The sequence below is a fragment of the Lampetra planeri genome, chromosome 4 (genome assembly GCF_965212315.1).
Source record: "Lampetra planeri chromosome 4, kcLamPlan1.2.h2, whole genome shotgun sequence".
NCBI classification, from domain to species: Eukaryota; Metazoa; Chordata; class Hyperoartia; order Petromyzontiformes; family Petromyzontidae; genus Lampetra; species Lampetra planeri.
Genome location: NC_136110.1, coordinates 7884875 through 7906808, shown reverse-complemented (window position 1 = coordinate 7906808; position 21934 = coordinate 7884875). Strand labels below are relative to the sequence as shown.

General features: G+C 46.3%; 1 protein-coding gene across 1 annotated transcript in view; it reads right to left on the bottom strand.

Annotated features, from left to right (window-relative positions):
• The window catches only part of SFRP5 (secreted frizzled related protein 5), a 39113-nt gene that overhangs the window by 13012 nt on the left and 4167 nt on the right, over positions 1-21934 (bottom strand). Inside the window, exon 2 of the mRNA XM_078593184.1 lies at positions 19852-19929. Coding sequence (XP_078449310.1) covers positions 19852-19929 — 78 coding nt within the window. The remainder of the gene's footprint in view (positions 1-19851; positions 19930-21934) is intronic.

The following is a 21934-nucleotide window of genomic DNA, read 5'->3' as shown; positions in this document are numbered from 1 at the left end:
TTACAGCAGCCAAATACTTTAAAAAGCATGTTTCTAAATGTTGCGGAGGGAAAAAAACTTAAGGACCCGGAGAAAATTCCACGCGACCACGGAAAAAACATGCAAACAACTCCAACTATACAGGCGTTGGGGTCAGGATCGGGATCGAACCCACAACCTCCTGTATACGAGACGAGGTAGTTAACATTTCGCCACCTCGGCCCCAACAGCACTTGCCCCAACAGTCTGTTAAGGCTATACGGGAGATCTTTGTCTTTGTCCATCTGGTTCTGTCAGGGCTATTCTAGAGGGCCCGGAAAAAAATCCACACGACCACGGGGAGAGAGACATGCCAACGCCACATATACTGGCGTCAGGGTCGGGATCGAACCCACGACCTCCCGTGTTACCAGGCGAGGTAGTTAACACCTCGTCACCGCGGCAACCAAACGAGGAGGGCCTGGCCGTGGCCGTCCTCATCGTAGCGTCGCCGTGGCGTTGTTGACATGCTCGTATTTCCGGCCACGCTCCATTAGCCCCCGAGAATGGCGGCGGCGGCACTCGGCCAGCGCCGATCCACCACCACCACCACTACCCCGGCGTTGTTAAACGCACCGCTTAGCATCTGTTTACGCAGCGCGGTTTCCACTAAGGACGTCTGCGCTCGCTCTCGCGATCCCTCCCTCTGCGTCAGTGCCGTGCGCAGGGTCCCTTTAGGACAATGATCCAAGATTGTCACAAACGAGCAGAAGAACGCTGGGCGGAGCTGGAAGGAAGTTGTGTGGTTTGTGCTTTAGCGGATTCCCCCCGGTGTGCAGCACACAGATAAACGATCGGTCATCGGGCAGAAATATATATACGCTGTCACTTGTGTACGGTGATACAGATGGCTGCTAATATTTGTACATCTCCACCGCACCACTTGGCCGGGTGTCTGTCCCCGTTCGTGACGCTTGTGCTGCACGCGATGGTGATGATACTGATGATGCTGGCGGGGGTGACGCCAATACAGGCGGTGATGACAATAGTGCGGGTGATAACGCTTATGGTGGTGAAAATTCGTATGGATGTGCGTTTGTTTATATTATTAACGGGCAGAAAAGGGGTTTGAGCGATGTAATTAGCTCGTGTGCGGATGCTTGGGTAATTATTGCATCGTAGGACCACGATGGATTGTGACGGCTTAGGGAGGCCTTCATGCAGCAGCGGACTGATCACGACTCACGGACGATGATGATGATGAAAAGTTATTCCCAGCCAGAGATGCGTGGGGATCATGCACTTGTTGCCCACGATTCTCTTTCCGATTCTTCATGGCCGAAAGCGCCTGTTGCGTCACGGCAAAGTAAAGACGCGGCGATGGCTCAAAGCCCCACCTTGGGCTCGCACTACCCTCCGCACAGTCGCAATCCTAAAAAAAAACAACGTACGGTACACGCCATGGCAACGATGTTCAGGATCGTGAGTTGTGCCGTCGATCAGAATCACTTAAACGTAGCCGCACGGGGTGAATCTGCGTCCTTTGCATGGAATTTCCCCTCCTGGGCCTTCTGCGCTGACGTGTAATGCATGGAACAGTTAGCCACCCAGCGTAGGGAACCTATACTTCATTGCTCTCGGCTCCGCGCGTGTGTTAACCTGACAAGAGCGGTGGAAAATAATAGCTCCGCGCCTGCGGTCATGGTAAAAACGCCTTGTTGGAAATAGTGTAACTGTCACAGAATTCGCATTCAATTGGCGTTTAAATAATACCATGCCCAGGAGGTGGTAGGCAAGGTTTGTCTGTGTACGGACAGGAGCACAATACTGCGTGCGCTTAAAAAATATATATATATAAAAGTGTCGTTAAACCTGCCACCACCCGACACAGCCAACTAGTAAGGGTTGTCACGTGAAGAGAACGTGCCAATTCGTCACTAGTACAGCACACCGGTGTGTTGGAGAGCCAAGGCACAACATTTACAATCTGAGTACGACGTTTCGGCAGTAATTACAACTAGCTTCATCAGGCGACAGTCAGTGTTCTGTACTAGTAACGAATTGGAATGTTCTGTTTACGTGACAAACCTTACTAATTGGCTGTGTCGGGTGGTGGCGGGTTTAACGACACATTTATACATTTACGCGATTTAACACAAAAAAACCTGTATTATGGATGATATTGGTCGCGAAAGCCTACGTGTTAAACTGTTTTAGGTGGTCGGACCCCTTGCTAAACATTGCGACAATGCTCGCGATAACTGACCGCTCAGAAATTCTCCCATTAATTTACAAAAAGATGTTCCCGTTGGCTCACGGGGAGGGATGCCGTGCGTCGTCGGAATCGTCGCGATACCAACACAGGACGAGCAACGACACAGCGGTGCCCACTGCAAATTTTTTTTTTTAGCAGGTAAGGTCCACTCAGCTAAGTAGCTCTTCTTCAGAAGTGACCTGGCCACAAATGATAGCTCAACGCAGTGGCTTATCACGTGGACATTTACAGCGGCCGAATACTCTAAACGCACGTTTCTAAAATGTGGAGGGAAAAACCGGAGGATCTGGAGATAAAATCCACGCGACCACGGGGAGAGAGACGTCGGGATCCAAACTGCGACCTCCTGTATACCAGGCGAGGGAGTTAACATCTCGCCACCACGACGCCCCTGAACAGACGGAACAAGGGGGAACACTTGCGCCACGGGTTCTCTGCTCGATGGCCGTGAGGATGATCTGAAGCAACGCGAAGAAAAAAAATACTGCAATAAAAACCTTCTATCAACAGCAGATGTCTCTGCGGTGAGTAAACATGGAAGGGCCGTACTTTATAGTTACGTACAGCTTTAGTGGGGGAGATGCTTAAAAGAATATGTTGAGGCACGTGTTTAAAATTTACCCTGTGTATTTTTTTTAAGGCACATGCCAGGGTTGTGTGTGTAGAGATCATGCTGTACAAATATTATCAGTGTAGAGAATTAAAATGTAAACCCCTCACCGTTGCAGCTCAATTAAATTATGTACAGTTTCAACATGCCTCTAAGGATTTTTTTTTATTTGCCAGATAAATGTCAAATGTTAGTCTGACCAGGGTATAAAAATACAATTTAACCGTAAAATTGGTAACAGGAAGGTTTTCGAAAAACATGTAAAAAACTGCCATTTGTCAAAGAAATGTCCGCAATGTCTCGGGCCCCGACAAATTGCCATGATTGTCCACTCAGTTGTTTACGATAACAGCCACATTTCCCCTTTAATCAATCGGCCAAGTGTATCCCCTCTACCATAGGCATGTGGAATTTCCATCACTGGCTCAGGGTCAATAACAACAGAGGTGGACACCACCCCACACCAATTTGAGTAGAGGGGGTACACTTTGCCGATTGAAGAGGGGAAATCTGGCTGCTAAAAATATATTTTTTCGAAATCTGGAGGTAAAAAGTATATTTTTTAAATATGTAGCTCATAAACCCTTCAGCAGTTGGCCACCAGAAAGCCCTTTCTTAAAGTAATACCAAACAGGCCCCTTGTTAAAGTGCGACTCAGAAGGACCTTTCCAAAAGATGTGTCAAAGACAGCCCTTCCTAATGATACAACACATCTCCCTCTAAGTTATGTTTCCCAGAAGGCCCTGTTGTGAAGGTATGGCTAGACGGCCCTTCCCAAAGTAAAAAAAAACAGGCCACATTTTGCTCTAAAAGGCCAACCAAGAGGATTAAACTAATGCAGGACAACTGGGACTGGGAAAATAGGATTATCAGAGGCTTTATTTTCTTTCTTTCACCCTGGGCACAGGAAGTTTCTGGGTTGGTGAGTGGGTGGCTGGGTTGACTAGTTGGTGGCAGCGTTGGTGGCTGGCTGGGGAAGTTGGGTGGGTGGTTGTTGGCTGGGTTGACGAGTGGGTGGCTCATTGGGTTGGTGGAAAGGTGAGCAGTAGCTGATGGAGTGGGTGGCTGGATTGGTGAGTGGCTTGCTGGGTTGGTTTGCTGAGTGGAGCAGTTGCGAAGAGTTTTCTCAAAAGGTGTTCATGAAAATGTGGTCGCAGTGGCACGCCATTCTTGACTTTTTTTTTCTGAAGATAATTTCCCCCTGACCCCTTGCCAGGTGGCTAAGGGAAGGAAGAGGGTTTGGGATTGGTGCACACAAAGTTAGTGGTGGATGGGCAGCGTCGGTTGTGATGGTGGCGGCAGGGGGTAAGCGCTGAGATGGGAGAGGCCCATCTGTGAACCCAAGCAAAGCAGCCACGCCAGACAGACTTTTAAGATCTCTTGGGGAAAGCGGGCGGGAGGTGGAGGGGAAGAGAGAGATCCCCAAGGCGTTTCTCAGCAATTATCACACAAATTAACGAATTCCCAATGCATGCTTAATTGTCCTCCGTTTGGCCTGATAAAAAATTAACCCGTAAAAACAAAGTTTTTCACTATAAATCCTTTATATGCGTGGCATCGGTTTTATTTTATTATTCATTTCTGTTTTTCTTGAGTAAGAGTTTCATTTTGATCACATTGGTATTTTAAATTAAATATGAAAAAAATGTTTTCCTAAAAAGTGGAAAATTTTAGAATTTTTTTTCACGAAAATAAATTGTCACGCACAACGAGTCTGTGCAAAATGTCAGCTCGATTGGATCACGGGAAGTGGGTTATAAAACGACCGAAAGATTTGCACGGTCGTAAGCACGCAAGCAAGCAAGCAAGTGAACTTAATATAAAGGATTTAAAAAGGCACAGTCTCTTGCCCCCCTGAAAAATAAGTATTTGGCAATAAGAAATTTGAATGTACTTTTTGAAAAAGTGGAATCTTCCTTCAAAACTGCAGCGATTGTAAAAACGTAATTGCAGTAAATTTTGTAAAAAAAAATATATACATTTGGTGCTGCGTGTTTTATTTTATTTGTTAAGAAAAGTGCATATATTCAATAAGCAACGCTGATGTGTATTTTGAACTTGGCATGTTTAACGTATGAGCTAACGTCCTCCGAATTAAAACATTCTCCTTGCAATAGCACGTGTTTAACTCCAAGCTGACCTTATTTAAAATTACCCTTTTGGTAACTTTAAACAAACCATTTAAACGGGACAGATGACTTTCATTATCGCAATAATGCACAGCTAAAAATGCGGGCGCAGGTGTTTGATAAATAAGAACCGATTTAAAATAAACGTTTTTTTCTTCGTTTTAGATTTTTTAAATGTGGGCACCAGTTGAGCCCCCTTTGGCTGTTTGTCACGTAATGAATGGTACACATAGCCGTTTAGGAGTGTTTACACGAGACATTGTGCACATAAGGGCTCAAGTTTTAGACTTTGAGAGTTTTTCTGCTCCCATGCTGCTTTGCTTGCATGTTTAGCAGCCTCACGCTGATTTCTGTACAAACACAATTTAATTTATGCATCTATAATTCCCCTCCCCAGCAAAAACAAACGTAGACACATGACCGGAGAAGTTGATGCCCCAGGGTTAAACAGTGTCAGTCCTTTTATACAAACAAACACAAACGTATTCTTTATCTCCGCTCACTCACTCATTCCTTCACCGCTTATTTTCCCCCACTCTACAAGTCCAATTCTCTTTCTGTTGTTGTTTCGGTCTCTCACTGCATGCAGCATTGTGTCTGTAGGGCCGCCTACGGTTGTAGAGGGGGGGCTGTTATGGGGGGTGCTGTTGTGGAGGGGGGGGGGCTGATCTCCCCACTCATAGAGGCTCAGTCTCCCGTACACATTCTTATCAAAGTCACCGTGATTTCCTGCTCAGATGGTCGGACATACAGAGAGGCGTTGCCCAGTGTCCGTTTCCAGCCGTGAGGACAGCGATGGAAATTCCACATTTCCGCGGCGAGTTTTTGTTCCCCCGCGAGGATAATCACTGTTGTCTTTCCCGCAAAGCGGTGCTCATTCCACAGGCACGCGAGCGATGGTGAGGCCGACTCAGCCACCAGTCACGATTTGATCTCGGAACACTTCCCATTGCGAGTCGCGAGCCGGGAGCCGTTCACAGCCGTGCCAGCAGGCCCGATAATTAACACGTGTTCTTATTTTAGTCAAACAGCTGTAGTGACTGTTCACACACACACACGATGACTGATCCTGTTGCGGCATCCTGCGACCTCTCTCGAAGCTTCATTTGATGCTAAACGGACGGTCTGCAGTGGGCAAAGCGTACCGGACAAAATGCAAACGCTTAGTACGCTTAAGCGGCAGCCAAGCGTGCTAATCAGAGGTGCATGGTTGCATCTCCATCCTCCCGTCTCCTCCTAAAAACCCTCTTCTTTCATTTTCTCATTCATCCTCATCCTGTTCTTCACGCATTATCTCCTCTGTTCATCTCTGCGCGGTTCCGTATACTACACTCTTCCGCTGCAATAAGCAAATGTGTTTGGCAAATTATACTTTAAACGGGGCTATCCCTGGAAGTGATTCTGCTTGTGTGTTTACCGTTGGTAATTATGCGTAAAAAATGTGCTTCCGTGGTATGTGCTAACAAGGCACATGGGTTTGACCCTTGTGTAAAATTTGTTTTATCTAAACATCCTATCATCGTCAGCCATGGTCAATCCGCTGCTGAGTCAAGGCCTCTCCAAGCTACCACCATCCAACGCAATCCTTCGATGTTATAACAATCCGCCTGCACACGAACTGATTTCATCACTCCATTTCCTTGGTGGTCGCGACTCTGCCTGGGACGTGCTCCATTCCTTGGCTGCACGCATCGTTATTACTCCGACTGTAATGGACTGAGAGTATCACGATAAGTGTTTTCATATCAAGTTATACAAACTGACAATTTGAGTTTTTTTTTATTTAATCATCAAGGAATTGGGAGTTAAACGTGCTGTGGGGTGGAGTGGTCACAAAGTGGTTAGCGTACAATGCCATTAAACTGGTCAATTGCATTTTATTCCCGGCCAAGGAAAACCTCAGTGGAAAGTGATCTCCGAATCAGTCCTAGGTCCCTCACCCACCCTTCACCAACCTGCATCATCATCATCACGGTCCATGCGCAGATAGCCCCCTACGTGTCCACTGCATATTTCGTCATTTGTTTTCACTTTCCTCTGTCTTGTGCCAATATGCTCAAGTAGTATCGCACCAATGTCTTACGTCGTCGTCAAGCCATTCTCTGAGGTCTTCCTCTCTTTCCAGTTCCTTACATTTTTCCCAACAACACACTTTTAATTTTACTGTCGTTGCCAGTTTCCTTCTCATCCCCGCCTGCATCATCAGGTTGCCTTCTTCCATGCACAACTTCTTTCTCACGTCTACGTTGGTCACTCTTTGGGTCCAGCTTAGACGCAGCATCCTTCCGTAGCAAAACATTTCGAATGCCAATATCTTACCCGACCTGCACCGACCAGAATGTGTGCTATGAAAAAGGGCCATTGCTCGAAACATCAGCCATATACGTATTATGTTTCATTTTAAGGCCACAGTCTTCTTGACGAATGTGTTGAGTTATTTTCGTTCATTCTGCTCATCCACCACTGCAACCGTGGCAGCAGGCATCACCACGGCAACGTGTTTAGCGTGGTGAAGTATGGTTAAACTACCCCCATGGCCGAGACAGTGTGGGGGGGGGGGCCTTCATCTAGCAGTGGATTCATGAAGGGATGTTAATTATAATAATTATTGTTATCATTATTTGGAACTTGTACCATTTTAAAATAGCTCTTCCGTGCGAGCAAGTTTAACCCTCAATGTTGTGATTTGTTATGAAACATTGCATTTGCAGTGATGTTCCTAACCCAAGGGTGCTGCGCGTGTTTTGACATTTTCTGTGCACAACAAGCACAGCATTGACGCACTTCAACTGCTGTAAAGCAATCACGCTCGAAACAAGTCAAAATGTTTATTAACGTTTATACCCTGTCGTTTCAACTGTAATAATGAAACGCTTGCCATACTTCGGGAGTTTTTTTAAATTTTAAAGTTTTTCTTTTTTAAAGGATCTTTTGTTTATCCGACCAGATTCCCATCTTGACGAAATAACCGGAAGAAAAAAAAGTCGTGGCCTTGTTGATTTTGCCCAGTTGTTTGTAATGGAGAGGTCGAAGCGGTCTTCTGCCAAAGTTCTGATGAAAATGAAAGTTTTGTCGAGGTGCGCAATCGAGGCCTTTTTGTGCGCAGAGCACTTCCGAAAGACGGCCACCGCATCGCGCGGCGCTTTCAGATGCGCGCTTCTGCGGCCGTCTGGAACGCTCTTCTTTCCGATATTATGAAGCCACTGGAGCTACGCACTTTTAAATAATCCAGATTGAAAACCTTTTTCTTTAGAACTGCTTTTTATGTTTAGTTTGTTCCCCCCCCCCGCACCTCGGATTACCATGGTTGCCAACGAGTCAGGCTACAGTGTGAATGGACTAGTAGTGGCCACGGGAGGTAACGGCAGGGGAGTCAGCCTGCAGTACGAAGGGACTGGTGGCTACGGGAAAGATCAAGAATAGGAGCGTGGTCAGGTGACGGAAGAGGACGGTGGATTCAGCTGGTAGAGCGAGCGATCTAGAGCCAGCGAGAAGGTTCGGGAATGGGGGCGTGCCCTCGGTCGGTATAAAAGGGGGAGATGCGCTGGAGACTCGGGGCTGTTGTAGTGGGGGTCTCCGCCTGTTCGAGTGAACGTGTCTCTTCAATAAAGAAACCATCTCAAGACAAGTGTGTCAAGTCGTCATTACACGAGTGTACGGGCGGGCGGAGCAGCAGCCACTTTGGGTCTCTGGACATCCGCGATAGTTTTAGATATGGCCAAGCGACCACCCCCCCATCCCCCCTAACATTTGTTACAAAAGGTTAAGAGACACCTACAAAATGTTGTGCCCACTGGTCAGCACTGACAGAATAATTAACGATGGCATTGGCAAATAATGGGTCACTGTGCATCCGTAATTTAACCAATAACCACTGAGAACCCATTCGCTGGTCGCGCTCCCTCCAGCTTGAATGGCGTGGCTGCGCTCCTGCTAATCGCATCACATTTACAAATCGGGTGACAGGCCCGTGAGCTACAAGATCCATCAAAAGAAGGCTTGAGTAGCCAGACATGCAAGTGACGCTATTATCAACGATCACATTTTTAATGAGGCCGATAATTGAGTTTGAAGTTTAAGTTCATGCCATCATGCAACAGAAAGATCTTGTACGTAAGCCATAACGTTCCCCAAAAAAATCAACAATATTTTTGTTAGATCCTGTTTTATATCACACGCTCTTCGTAGACAAAATGACATTGTCTCTGCTTCAAAGTCAGAAACAATGCCAACCAAAGCAGCTTTCAACTTATTATTAGATACATTTTTTATTGAGCAATTTAGGGGTTTTGAATTGTGCTTGTCGGGCGTTTACACTTGGGGATTCATCTTTGACATATTCTAATACCGTGATATTTGCACGCATGCAATATTTTCTTTAAAAACTCCATTTTAATCTCTTTTCTTGACCTGCATTTTCCTTAAATCGAGTCCACATTATGTAATTTTCCCTATTTTGTTCTATTGCAGAAATCTGAAATCGTTACGTTTGGACGTTTGACCCAGGCCTCTTGCGAAAATATTAAATTGTAGTCTCACAGGGCTATTCTCCCGATTCTGACCAAAAGCTACGAGCCGTAGCTACGAGCCGTAGCTTTTGTTACTAAGCCATAGAGACCCAGCTGGGTGGCTCAGCGGTCGAGAGCTCGTCTTGCAATCGGAAGGATGTAAGTTCAAATCCCAGTCAGGGGTCGAATCCGCCCTCCAACATTCTGGGGGTCAATAAAATTAGTGCCCCTTTTGTGGGGGAAGTCCACGGTGGTTGTGCTGTCGGGAAAGCTTGTCCCCTGCCATCGGAGTGTGGAATTTCCGGCACTGGTTTAGGTCTGTGAATTGGGATATTAGCACAGCGCAACACCCGCACAGTGGGAAACCACTTTAACTTGACAAAACATGAGCCAGGTGGTTCAGAGGTCAAAGCACTGAGATGGCACCGCCGAGTTCTTGGGTTTGAATCCAAGCAGCTTCCTGTGATTAAACCGGCATCTCGAGCGCAGTGAGATGTGATGGTCTCAGCTCAATGACGAACACAGAGAAGGGACGGGAGGGGGGGGGCGGAAACCATCACAATAAAGTTGATTCTGCAATTAATTTGGCAAAATTCCAACTCTGAGAATAAAACAAATATTGTTTTGGTTGTCAGGTAACATATATTACTCTTGGGTGGCAGGGCAGGTAGGAATGCGCCACCCCCCTTAGTGTGTGGCCTAGAGGTCACACTTGAAGGGATCTCAAGAGCTCGCTCCGAGATCTTTGCCTCTGCTGGCCCTTGCCTCACACAAAGAGGGTGGCCGCTGCTCTGCGCCAGATCCGAACGGATACTTCCACCTCACGACGTGATGCCGATAGCACAAGGGGGGGGGGGGGGGTTAATAAAATTGGCGGTCGGGTTAAAAAAAAAAATCACGTCATAGGAATCTTTAACATTCCCTCCGTAGCCGACGAGACGTGCGGCATTGTCCCGCTGCAAGTGTCGGTCGGCTACACGGCTCGAACGCTCCCCCCCCCCGCCACCGCTGTGCGCGCTGGCTCTGAGACACCGCGCCAACTGACCCGGCCGGACCGCCGCCCCTCTCTACTCTTACAATTCACTCGGCATGGGCGGCGGCGAGTCAACGCAACAAGATTAAGACATACGAGCTGACCACAACGTAAGGTAGACCCCCCCCCCCCCCCCGTTCACAAAGAGCCCGGCGGCCGCGCGTTTTTTGCGAAAGAATGGCGAGCTTTCACTCGCCTGCTCAAACTTGACAAATGACCGCCAGTGGGCACAGCGTTGGGGGGCTCAACGTAGCGTGTCCGCCCCCCCACCCCCCAGACCCTCACCCCCGAAAACCCCCACCCCCCGAAACCCCCACCCCCCCACCGCGCACTGCGGAGATGCGCCGAGATGAGAGACGGAAAAGTTATGACCGCCTTGATTTTTTTGAAAGACAGGACTTTATGTTAAAAGACAGTGCAGAATTAACCGGATCTTTGGCAATCTACACACTAAGAACAATGCGCTGTGGGGTGCCCCCCCCCTATTACTGCCGAGAAGCTGGCTAATCAAAGAGTGCATGGTCATAGTGGAAATTACCCACATCATACCAGCCTCCAAATAAATGTCATTCAAACTTCATGCCAACAGTAATGGCTAAGCCCGAGCTCTTTTTTTTTCTTGCAATACTTTGTGGACTCTCCCATGAATTGAGAGCGTGCTTTAAATGAGCTTTTATTAAACGTAATATAATAGAGAGATGGTTAACTCTTTGTCTGCCTACACCCGTGATACTACGAGCAGATGCTTCTGGAATCCTCTACCTATTTATACCTCTCGGATAATTTGGTTTTCACCGTGTGCGTGTGCGTGTGCCGCCCATATGTGAATCGAATGCTGGGTGGGATCCTCCCCCATGTAGGGCCTGGGGGTTATCGGACCATACTTCACCGCACTGCTCAGTGCGAGTTGGAAAAGGCGGGGAGCATAGACGTTAAGAGCATAAGAACAGTTCAGGCCCAAGCCTGTTTGTTTCCTGATAGTGTGACGAGATCAGGTGGATTTCCTCTTATTTTGTCACTTTACGTTATGTATTGTTGAAAGTTTTCTTGGTGTGTAATATTGCGAAATTGTGTTTGTAAAACTCATCTTGAGTTGTGTCATTTAACGTTTCGTGCAAACGTTTGCAACTTTAGATTCCCTGCAACCGATCTTGTAACCAAGATCGTCCTTGAAATCGCAAAGGTGTTCTTACCTGTCTTCTTGGTTCTTTTGGTAAAGTCACTTAGAAGGGAATTGTTTTATTATGTTTTATTTTTATTATTGTATTACTTCCCTTCTACGTGACTTTACCGAAAGAACCAAGAAGATGAATCCCTGCAGTCACGAAAGCTTTAAATCGAAATTGTTCTTACCTGGTTCGGCAATAAAGGATGTGTCTGCCTATATCTGTACGGCTGTACACACACTTAGTTTACAGCCTCAAATCTAGCCTCCAAGACAGAGCCTCGGGGGAATACATGGAGATGTAACGTGGTTAGACATAACTATTATTGTTCACCCAAGATAATGAAGTGGACCTACTCCAATGTTTACTGTTAATTATTTATACACACTTTTATGGCCTTCACCATAGGAATGTAGAAAAGCCACATTACTCTGTCAGGAGCAGTCCATCCACAGAACAACCCTTTTCTGTTCAGTATCATTGCTATAATGAAAATGGGTAAAGAATAATGGTTGATTTAAGATACACACGTATCAGGGATTGCTACAACACATGCAGGGGATGATTGCTTTCCAGACGGTTCACTGATAACTATTTAAATACATTCTAATAGTTCCCTACATTTAGTTAATTTTGGTTTTATATAAAGCAACGTTGCCTGTGATCAAATCACACGGAATGTGCCCAATCTATACCGACCTCAGAAGCGAAGCAGAATCGAACCTGGATAGTGCTCGGAAGGGCAATACCAACACGTGCTGCTACGGGGCTAACGTGGCAGGCAGCAGAGGTCAGTGGACCAAAATCCATTTGTTGTATTGTACTGTGCTCCCACCCGCAACCGACCAGCGTGGCCAAGCACGTGAGCGTCGCACGTCCACTGAACGTCCGCTACGGGCAGCATGGTGGCGAGTGCTGAAAAAAGTATACGCAGACCCGATGTGGAAATCTCTCTTGACAGCCGCCCCTGAAAGCAGATTACCGTTTACAATGAGGACCTGTCGGAGGGCGCTTAGCTTTGGGCATGGCTTTCAGCCCGCTCTGGTCAGCAGAATGTTAAACACTTGGCCGGTCACGGGACATGGACGTCTCAAACGCAAACGTCTCGCCGGGGGAGGTAGCACGGGGGGGAGGGGGGGGCTTGGGGTGGGGGGAAGATTTCGTGAGAGGACGGAGGAGGAGGAGCAGGAGGAGGGAGTCTGTTGAGACGAGCGAATCGACAGGAGATGGGCAGGAGCGGACGGCGAGTGGCCGGCGTCATCGTGACAGACGGAGAAGCCGCCGGGGCAGGCACGGGCTTGCCCAGACGCAGCACCGAGCCGCCTGGTGCGAGTGGTGGTGGTGGTGTCATGGGGAGCCGTAGTGCAGCGGTTACAGATCCGGGTTGGATTCCAACTGACGGCCAACACCAGTGGCGATTTTATATCCGAACCGGTCCTGTGTCTCTCCTAGATTGACTCGGCCTCAAATAAGTACACAGTACGAGGGGTAAAAATCGCCACTAGGGAGACAAAGGCGGCCAGGCGTGGTGCTGGCCACTCACCCCCCTCGTGTGCCGTGCCGACCTTCATAGGTAGCTCGCTAACAGCACTTGCCCCAACAGCCTGTTCAGGCTATACGGGGGGCCTTTGCCTTCTTTGGTGGTGGTGTCACGTGTGCGGCGAGTGTGCAGGCGGTGCAATTGCACCGGGACCCACTGGCCAGAGGAACCCAGGTGCCCTGCACCAAGGGGGGGGTGGGGGGGATATGGGGGAGGGGGGTGAAGTTGGACAGCCCCCCCCCCGCGTCATTCCTTTCACCAGAGCCCTTGCCATGAACGCTGTGCCACTGCTGTGCATATGTCGGGTGGCATTGTACATGGATGTCTATAGGAGGTTTACATGTAACATGATACATGGCTGTACATGTTATGGATTTAAATAGTGTTGGCTGTGCAAGTTAATAGATTTGACAAGGTATGTGGCTATCATGTAAATAGATTTGACATGGTATATAGCTGTGTAATGTATATGTACCTGCATATTAAATGGCTGTGTACGTATAGTGCTACAAAACGTATTTTTCAAATATTTAGTGACTTGCATACCGTTTTCTTTATTTTGCACACCTATCGGTTTTATTTTTGATTGTATTGTCCAATCTAAACGAAGATTCTGATTCCGATTCAGTCCGTTCTGTAAGATGCCAAAGCGCCTACAGTGTGCCGAATATTTCCCCGCGGCACTTTGTCCCGTGCGGTGCGTGCGGTGCGTGCGGTGGCTCACCAGACAGACGCTCTCCTCTGGCCTGTGCTCATGTAGGTGCCCAGCAGTCTGACACTAATTTTCAACATCTCATCCAGATAATAAACACGCTGCACCCTGTTCTGCTTCAGTTAGTTGTGCGTGTGTACACCGTACATTAGTTTGTATGCGAGCGTTTTTTGTATACTCGGGCAGTACAAATGAATAGAAAGGGTAGGTTATGTTAAGTGATGCATCCCGGTTATTAACGGATAGTCCATAAAATGTACCTGATTGTTAATCCTGAAGGACTGCATGTAATACTAAATGCAGGGATAACCTAACTGAGTTATGTACATTCTAATGATGGTTTGAAAAAAGCTGGAAAAAATAATGTGGAATGCGTAGTCCGGTCTGTTCTTACGACTAGAAATATCTGAAAGCAAATATTTTCAAATAATGTCCCAAAAATGTTTAGCCTGGAGTTTTTTTTGTTTCACTCATAGGGCAAGGTGTCAGCCTAAAGTTCGACAATGCTTGGAGTCTCAAGCCAAACGCACAAATGTGCGATCCTCATCGGTGAACAAAGCAATTTGTCTCCTATGGATTGCGAAGTGAAAGCCAAGATGAATCTGATTAATCTGATTGCTCATATGTGCAGATTTTTGTTTTACATTTCGAAAAGTAACATGAGGAGAATGTAAGGTTGATTGTGTAGTTTAATAAACTATGACCAACAAGTATATCAGTTGCATCTCAAAGAAAAATGGCAAGTTCCAATAAGAGGCTATTACGAACTGCTATTAAAATGTATAAATAAAATAATGACGCAAATGCCAATTTTTTTTTGGGTTTTGTCATCTCATGCCGTGCCTTCATATCGTTATTATGTTTTTCATGCTTGCATTGAAAAATGCATCTGAGAGCAATTTCACCGCTGTGGCGTCATTGGAAAAGTCGCCGGTAATAACGGCAGCTGGACGTCACACGAACCCCTTTCCTGGGGGTTCATCTCCTCGTAAGTATAAACAGGATTAGGAAACGGGCGGCGGTTTATTCAAAGTGTTTGGCCAACAGCCATGAAACAGGTCTCTAAAGACCCCTCTCGCAACGATCATATCAAAAGCGGACTTTTATTAATGTTTATAAATTCCTGGTCATTACTGGGATACAGCCATGCATTTGTTGTGTTGTGTGCGTCTGTGGGGGAGCGGGGGGGGGTTATTTATTGTTTCAGTGGATTTTTTGCGAAACTTGGTGCAGCTTTTATTAAGCTGCATTCTGCTTGCTTACATTGGGGCCTCCAACTTTGTTTTGAGAATTTTTACATATTTATTGCCGCCGATTCATGAGACCGTGACGTTAGTGCGCCGCATGAATCCTCTCTCTCTCTCTCGAGAGAGAGAGAGCGGAGGGGGATTATTAAACGACGGTGAGAAACGGGGCGATGTGGCTTTGAAAACTAATACCGTGTCAAAGCCGTAAGCCAGCAAGCAGAGCTGAGAACCTAAGTGTGAGCTCCGAGTAGACTCACAAGGGTATAACAGCTTCTCACGTGCAAGTGGTGATGTTGATGGCCTTAAAGTAGTCACCAATGATTGCCCACATAAAAAAAAAACCAGACGAGAATTTGGCTTTGACCTCAATCCAGCTTAGCACAGCGCTGCGAGCATTGACGCGCAGACACTGAATGAACTACTCATGTGCGCACTCTCCCGAGTCCTTGTGATCATGAAGAGAGGCCTAATGAATAGCAATTCCTATTGACTGCAGGGTCATAATGAACCGACGAATGTCACGGTGTCCTTTTTATGGTCACTGTCCAATCATCATTAGCCATGCTCGTGAACTCTACTTGGAAGCTCATTATAGTTGCAATTGTAATCAACTTTGCGAACACGTGAGCTTTATTCCCGGTCATGGATAATAATGGCTATGGGGAGCGGTCATGCCCTGCGCTATAAATCCTAGCCACAGTCGATACCAGTCAGAGGTGGGACAAAGTCATTGTTATGCAAGTCCAAGTCGAGTCGCAAGTCATCAAATTCATGACTCGAGTCTGACTCGAGTCCAAGTCACATGACTCGAGTCCACATCTCATAGGTGGGACAAAGTCATTGTTATGCAAGTCCAAGTCGAGTCGCAAGTCATCAAATTCATGGCTCGAGTCTGACTCGAGTCCAAGTCACATGACTCGAGTCCACACCTCTGATACCAGTGGCATGTGATATCCCAATTGGTGCTGGTCACCCCCTTCGCCAAACGGCACTGACCAGCATGGCGACGTATGGCCATCTTGATATGCAGTTCTTGAAATGTAAATGATTACTTTAGATATCAGGATGAACTTGATATTAAATGAACTTGAATCGGTAACCCTTGGACCCACAGCAATGGTGGATTTTCTCGTGGCCATATTGCCATTATCAACCCAACGGTGTAGATTTAATGTTATCGTCTTATTTGCAGAGTGCTGATTACACCTCTATGTTACTTTCTCATGCCATTTTAGTGATTGCAAAGTTTCATGCTGAATCATGCTACCTTTTAAGCTACACAACCACTATTTGCAGCAAGTGAAACTGTGTACATTAACGTGAACTCACTCCAGCCTTCAGGGGACCCTTCGGTCAGTGGTGAGAAATGAACTTGGTGATGATGCCAGTTCGTTTTGGGGCGATCTCTCTCACCGCTACGCCTAAACGAACTTGTTTAAAATAGTTTCTTGCTCAAGGCCGTCATGCTCAGACGGTGACTTATCTTTTACAAAATTCAATGCGTGCCACCATGGAGGGCGCTGAACGAAACAGACACATGTTTGTTTCTCCATGTAAAACAAAAAGCCGTGTTTAACGGGTCTAATTGCTTCAACAAATGTCACTGCTAAACACGGTCTTTATGGGCCATAGGTCAATGTAGTGACATTTTTATTTATTCATGTCTACATTCAGAGATTGGCATTTGTCTTTATAAATAGGTGGCCTATGTCCTTTTGCATGCGATCTGGGATAAACTACAATATGTAATTTTCTGTACGCGCGTGTGCAAATATACATTTCGCCGTATCAAAAACAACAGAAACTATACAAAGTAATTGCTGTAATTAAGAGGAGCAAGTAGACCGTGGAGGCATCTAGTCTCAAGGAGAGATGATGACAAATAAAATCTGTGCTTGACTTCACACGTGATGGCATACCTGTCAACCCCTTATCAGTACTTATTTTATTATTTATAAATTCAGACCTTATTGGTCACCCCGTGCCCTTATAAATCTCAACGTTCATCCTACAAAGTCCCATCACAAGGAAAAACACAAAGAAATAGACAAAAAACATGTTTTTTGCCCGTATTGAAACGGCTGTATGCCGTATGGACCTGAAAACTCAATTTTCCTGTACAAAAATACGGGGTAAACCGTATGGGTTGCCACGGTATGCGATTGAAGAGGAGATGGAGTGATGCAGAAGGAGGGAGTCAACTGTTACGCGGCTATGCAGATCTTCAGGCAGCGCTATTTTGTGAGGAGTGGTCTATATCCAGCGGGTTACATTGAACACAGCGACTTCAGAATGAATGCACTGTGTCTGCTATGAATATACATTCTGTATTGGTTTTCCAATTGCTTGTGCAGTACGCTGCATAATAAGTCGACAATGTTGTTTTTGTCGGAGAGTTTCAATTACAGTATGGGGCACATATTGAGGCCAAGGAAGACGTGAGCCTAAAAAAACTCCAAATAATGAGAATCGTATAAAAGAAACATTTCAAGTAACGATAAGGAGCTGTCGAGTGATGTCACTGAAGTTCAGTTGTGTTGCTGGTACGGGAGAGACGCTGAAGGCAAGTCACTAGACAGCTCCTCTTCTTGGTTCTTTCGGTAAAGTCACGTAGAAGGGAAATAATAAAATAATAAAAAGAAAACATAATAAAATACAATTCTCACGACGTTTTGGCCACAACGCAAGCAGCCGTCCTCAGGTGAAGAACAGGGCTGTCGGAAAAAGACAGCGTCTGAATTCAGACGCTGTTGGGGCCGAAACGTCGTGAGAATTATTTTATTATGTTAAAATGTTATTATTTGATTATTTCCCTTCTACGTGACTTTACCGAAAGAACCAAGAAGATGAATCCCTGCAGTCACGAAAGCTTTAAATCGAAATTTAGACAGGTCCTGTTCATAACTTTAAATGCTTTATATTTCTCTCTTTCACCAAGCTTAAAACTTGTGTTGTGTTAATAAGATAAGTGATATTATAGTTTGTATATACCTTTAAGTGCATATTCACACCAAAAGCGTGATATTAATTACATTGTAGACTATAGGCTAATATGTTGTTACTTTAGTGCTGAGATCAATGTATTTTTTTACATGATAACGTTGATTTATCAGATAAATCAGATGTTTTTAATTTGAGAAACTGAGTTTCAAGGAGGTCAGGTTTTTGTTATCCTGACATTGAGTGAGATTTTTTTCCATACATTAGATAAATAGAACCCTCTGGCAATCCACTGCTGGATAAAGGCCCGCCATCACACTTTGTTTGACCATGTTTCACCATGCTGGTCAAAGGTGGAGTCCCCAGGATCGGTTCAAAAATCACTCACCACCGACGTTGGCCACGGCTGGGAACCAAACCCGGGTCATCGGGTACATAGCGCCGTGCGCTAACCACTGCACTGCCACTCCATGCCCACTCCACGCCCACGCAAACTCCGGTCATCCTCGCAGCGGCTTTTGGCTCGCCATCGAACAAAGACGGTCACTGCATGGCACGCTTTCAGATGCGCCTCTGCGGCTGTCTGGAACGTTCTTCCTTCCGATATTCGGAAGCCACTGTAGCACTTTAAAATCTAGATTGAAAACTCGTTTCTTTAGAACCGATTTTTCTGTTCAGTTTGTTGTTCTTCCCCCGCACCTCCGATTATCATGGTTGGCTACGTACGGTGCGAAAGTTCAACATACACACATACTTACCAACCTGGTTCATCAGGAACATAGCGCGGTGTGCTAACCACTGCACCGCCAGTCCACGCCCATGTTTAACGCACATCTCATAAACATACGCTGTGTGTAACACAGAATGTGTGGATTGGATCATGTTTCGAATTGATTAGACCTAATTATAGACCTTGACCCATTTAAACGGTGGCGACCATGTGTTAACCGACGTGTGCAATCGTGCACCGATTCCGCCAAAGAAGACTTCCACGTTCGGAGCAAAGTTGCGAAAGAGCGTGCACGAAGTTTAGTTTAAATTTTCACCAAAAAAAACCCACGAATTTCTTTCGCGTCTCGTAGCAAGTAAAACGAGGACAGCCGCCCACTCTGGGCTCTCCGGTTTGTGAGCGCTGCCAGCGGCAGACAGGCAGCTTCTCGACCCACAACCGCCGGGGTCAAAAGGTTCCCCTAAAACATCCCGGCTTCACGAGGGGGAGGAGGGAGCAAGAGAGTTGTGTATCGTTGACGTGCCCTATTAATTACGGCCTCTCCGCGTGCCGCACCGAGCTTAAGTTCTCATTTTTATATTTTCCGGGTCGCCGGTATAGACTGCGGCAGATACGCGTCTAGTATCCACAGCCGTAGCGATGAGAAGCATTCTGAACGAGGTTTGTTACGTGTTGAAAAATTTCATTTTCTCTTTGTCGCTGGTAGACTGCTGTAGGCTCGTGACTTTTTAGTAGCCAAAGCCGTAGCGAGAGGAAATATTTTCTGGGTCGTCAACCCAGACAGACTGTTGGAATGAATCCCTTTGTTACCATACCTGCCTCTAATGCAACACTGTTTTGTGTTAGCCACTTACCTCAAAAGTCCTCCTTGAAGCATGAATTGACACACAAACACACACATTTTACAATTAATTCACTTTTTTTTTTACACTCCCATGAAACGGCATTTTTCGTGGCTTTTTCTCTGGCCGGTGCACCGCCACTCATGGGGGGCTGAACTCACCAAACTCGCTGGCACAGTAGTGCTCCAGAACAGACTCGATCTTCATCTCGTTGTCGCACGGAGGGCACACTTTCATCTCTGTGGGCAACAACAAACACATTGGGGATGGTTATGCCGGATGCTCGGAGCACATTAGCGCAACAGGTGCCAGCGAATGGGTTTGTTTCAACGTAGAGCATGTAAAGACTGCATTCGTTGATGGTCCCACTCTGATATGTGCTCACACTTGAGTGCTTGCTATTTTGGCGGCCCATCGAACGCATCGCGCATTTTCAGATGCGCCTCTGCGGCCGTCTGGAACGCTCTTCCTTACGATATTAGGAAGCCGCTGGAGCTATATGCACTTTTAAATCATCTCGATTGAAAACGTATTTCTTTAGAACTGCTTTTTGTGTTTGGTTTGATGTCCTTCTCCCCGCACCTCCGATGAGCGAGGTTGGCTACATACGGTGCGAAAAAAGTTCAACATACATACATACATGACACATTGACACAAAACATACATTTCGTTCGGTGGTGGAGCGTGGGGGGGCGGGGGTGGCACGAGTCCTGGTGTAAGGAATGAAATGGGGGGAGGTCTCCTGTCGAATTTTCCCTCTGTTTGTGGCCTGGCGCTTTTATCCTTTTGACCCATGGGCCCCGGCGCACCCTCGATGGTCACACCACTGATTGCGATCACTGCAACCTGCTGTTACGTGCCATAACAAGACAATCGCACACGTGCGTTTCGTGTGCTCTAGCTTTTTGAGGTTTGGCGTGTTTTTTTTGTTGCTTACCCAAACGTTATTTCAAGCGTCAAATATATATAGAAGAAAATAGCAACGAGTGACATTCTTTATTAGGGACAAGCGTTACGGGGCAAACGAGTCCGATAGTAAAAGTTAGGATGTCGCATGCGCTGTGTGTAAATAGTGATAGTAAATGACAGCCTTTAAGAAATTCACTGCTGGATGACCGCCTCCATCTGGCGCGTGATAATTGTTTGACCATACCTCACCACCACGTTAATCGGTGCGCATTGGTGAAGGAGGAGGAGTGCACTCCCAGGATTGGATATCACTTGCCACTGATGTCAGCCACGGCAAGGAATCAAACTCGTGTCGTTGGCTCATCGCGCAGTGAGAAAAATTACCGCTGCTTTTTAAATGTCCATCTGCGATGCCAGTGAGGAGCCAGTGATTGTAAAGAATTGCCTGCTCAACGTAAAAAAAATCCCACATACTGTACAAACAAAATAGGCCAAGATTTTTGGGGTTTCCAGATGGTTAAGGCAAATTCTGTTTCCTAATTAGAGTCAATGTTTTAAAAAATTGGAGGCAAAAGATTCCCCTCATCGGTACCCTGGCACCCCCTCCCAATGCCCCCCCACCAGTCCCCCCCCCCCCGATGCCCCCCCCTGATGCGCCCCCCCCCGATACCCCCCTCCCCACCAGTTCCCCCCCAGGGAAGCTCACGATCCGACCAGCGGTAACCAATTTCTGCGAGCGCCAACTCGACGCTCAAAACGGGCGCACGCGCGAAATTGAAATCATTGTCATGCATTTCAACAAAAAAGTACAAACTATTTACACGGAGGTATACATTTCTCCTGTACGCATTTCAATTGTTTGCTTTTTAGGTTCAACATATATTTATATACGTTCCCCCCCCCCCCCCAAGGCAAATGGATTTATTATTTCTAGATTTGAAGCTTTCGTGACTGCAATGATTCATATTTTTAGGTTTTTTAGGTAAAGTCACGTAGGTAAAAAATTAAAATTACAGCTATCGTGCTGTGACGGTTCCACCTGAAGACGGAAGCTTGTGTTGCCTCCGAAACGTCGTGATTTTTATTTTATTTTTTATTTTACTTTTATTAATTTAAATTGTTTTACCTACGTGACTTTACCGAAAAAACCTAAGAATATGGATTTATTATTATTCTTCTTACTACAAATGCTACCATAGACCGGGAACAACACAATCCTGCATTTGTCTTAACAATGCACAATAGCGGCGATTTTACGAACCAATTTAACTGAACTTCGCCTACTAATTCCCGAAGAGTCTTCAGAAAGCGTGGCCTGCGCGTTGCATTGTGTGC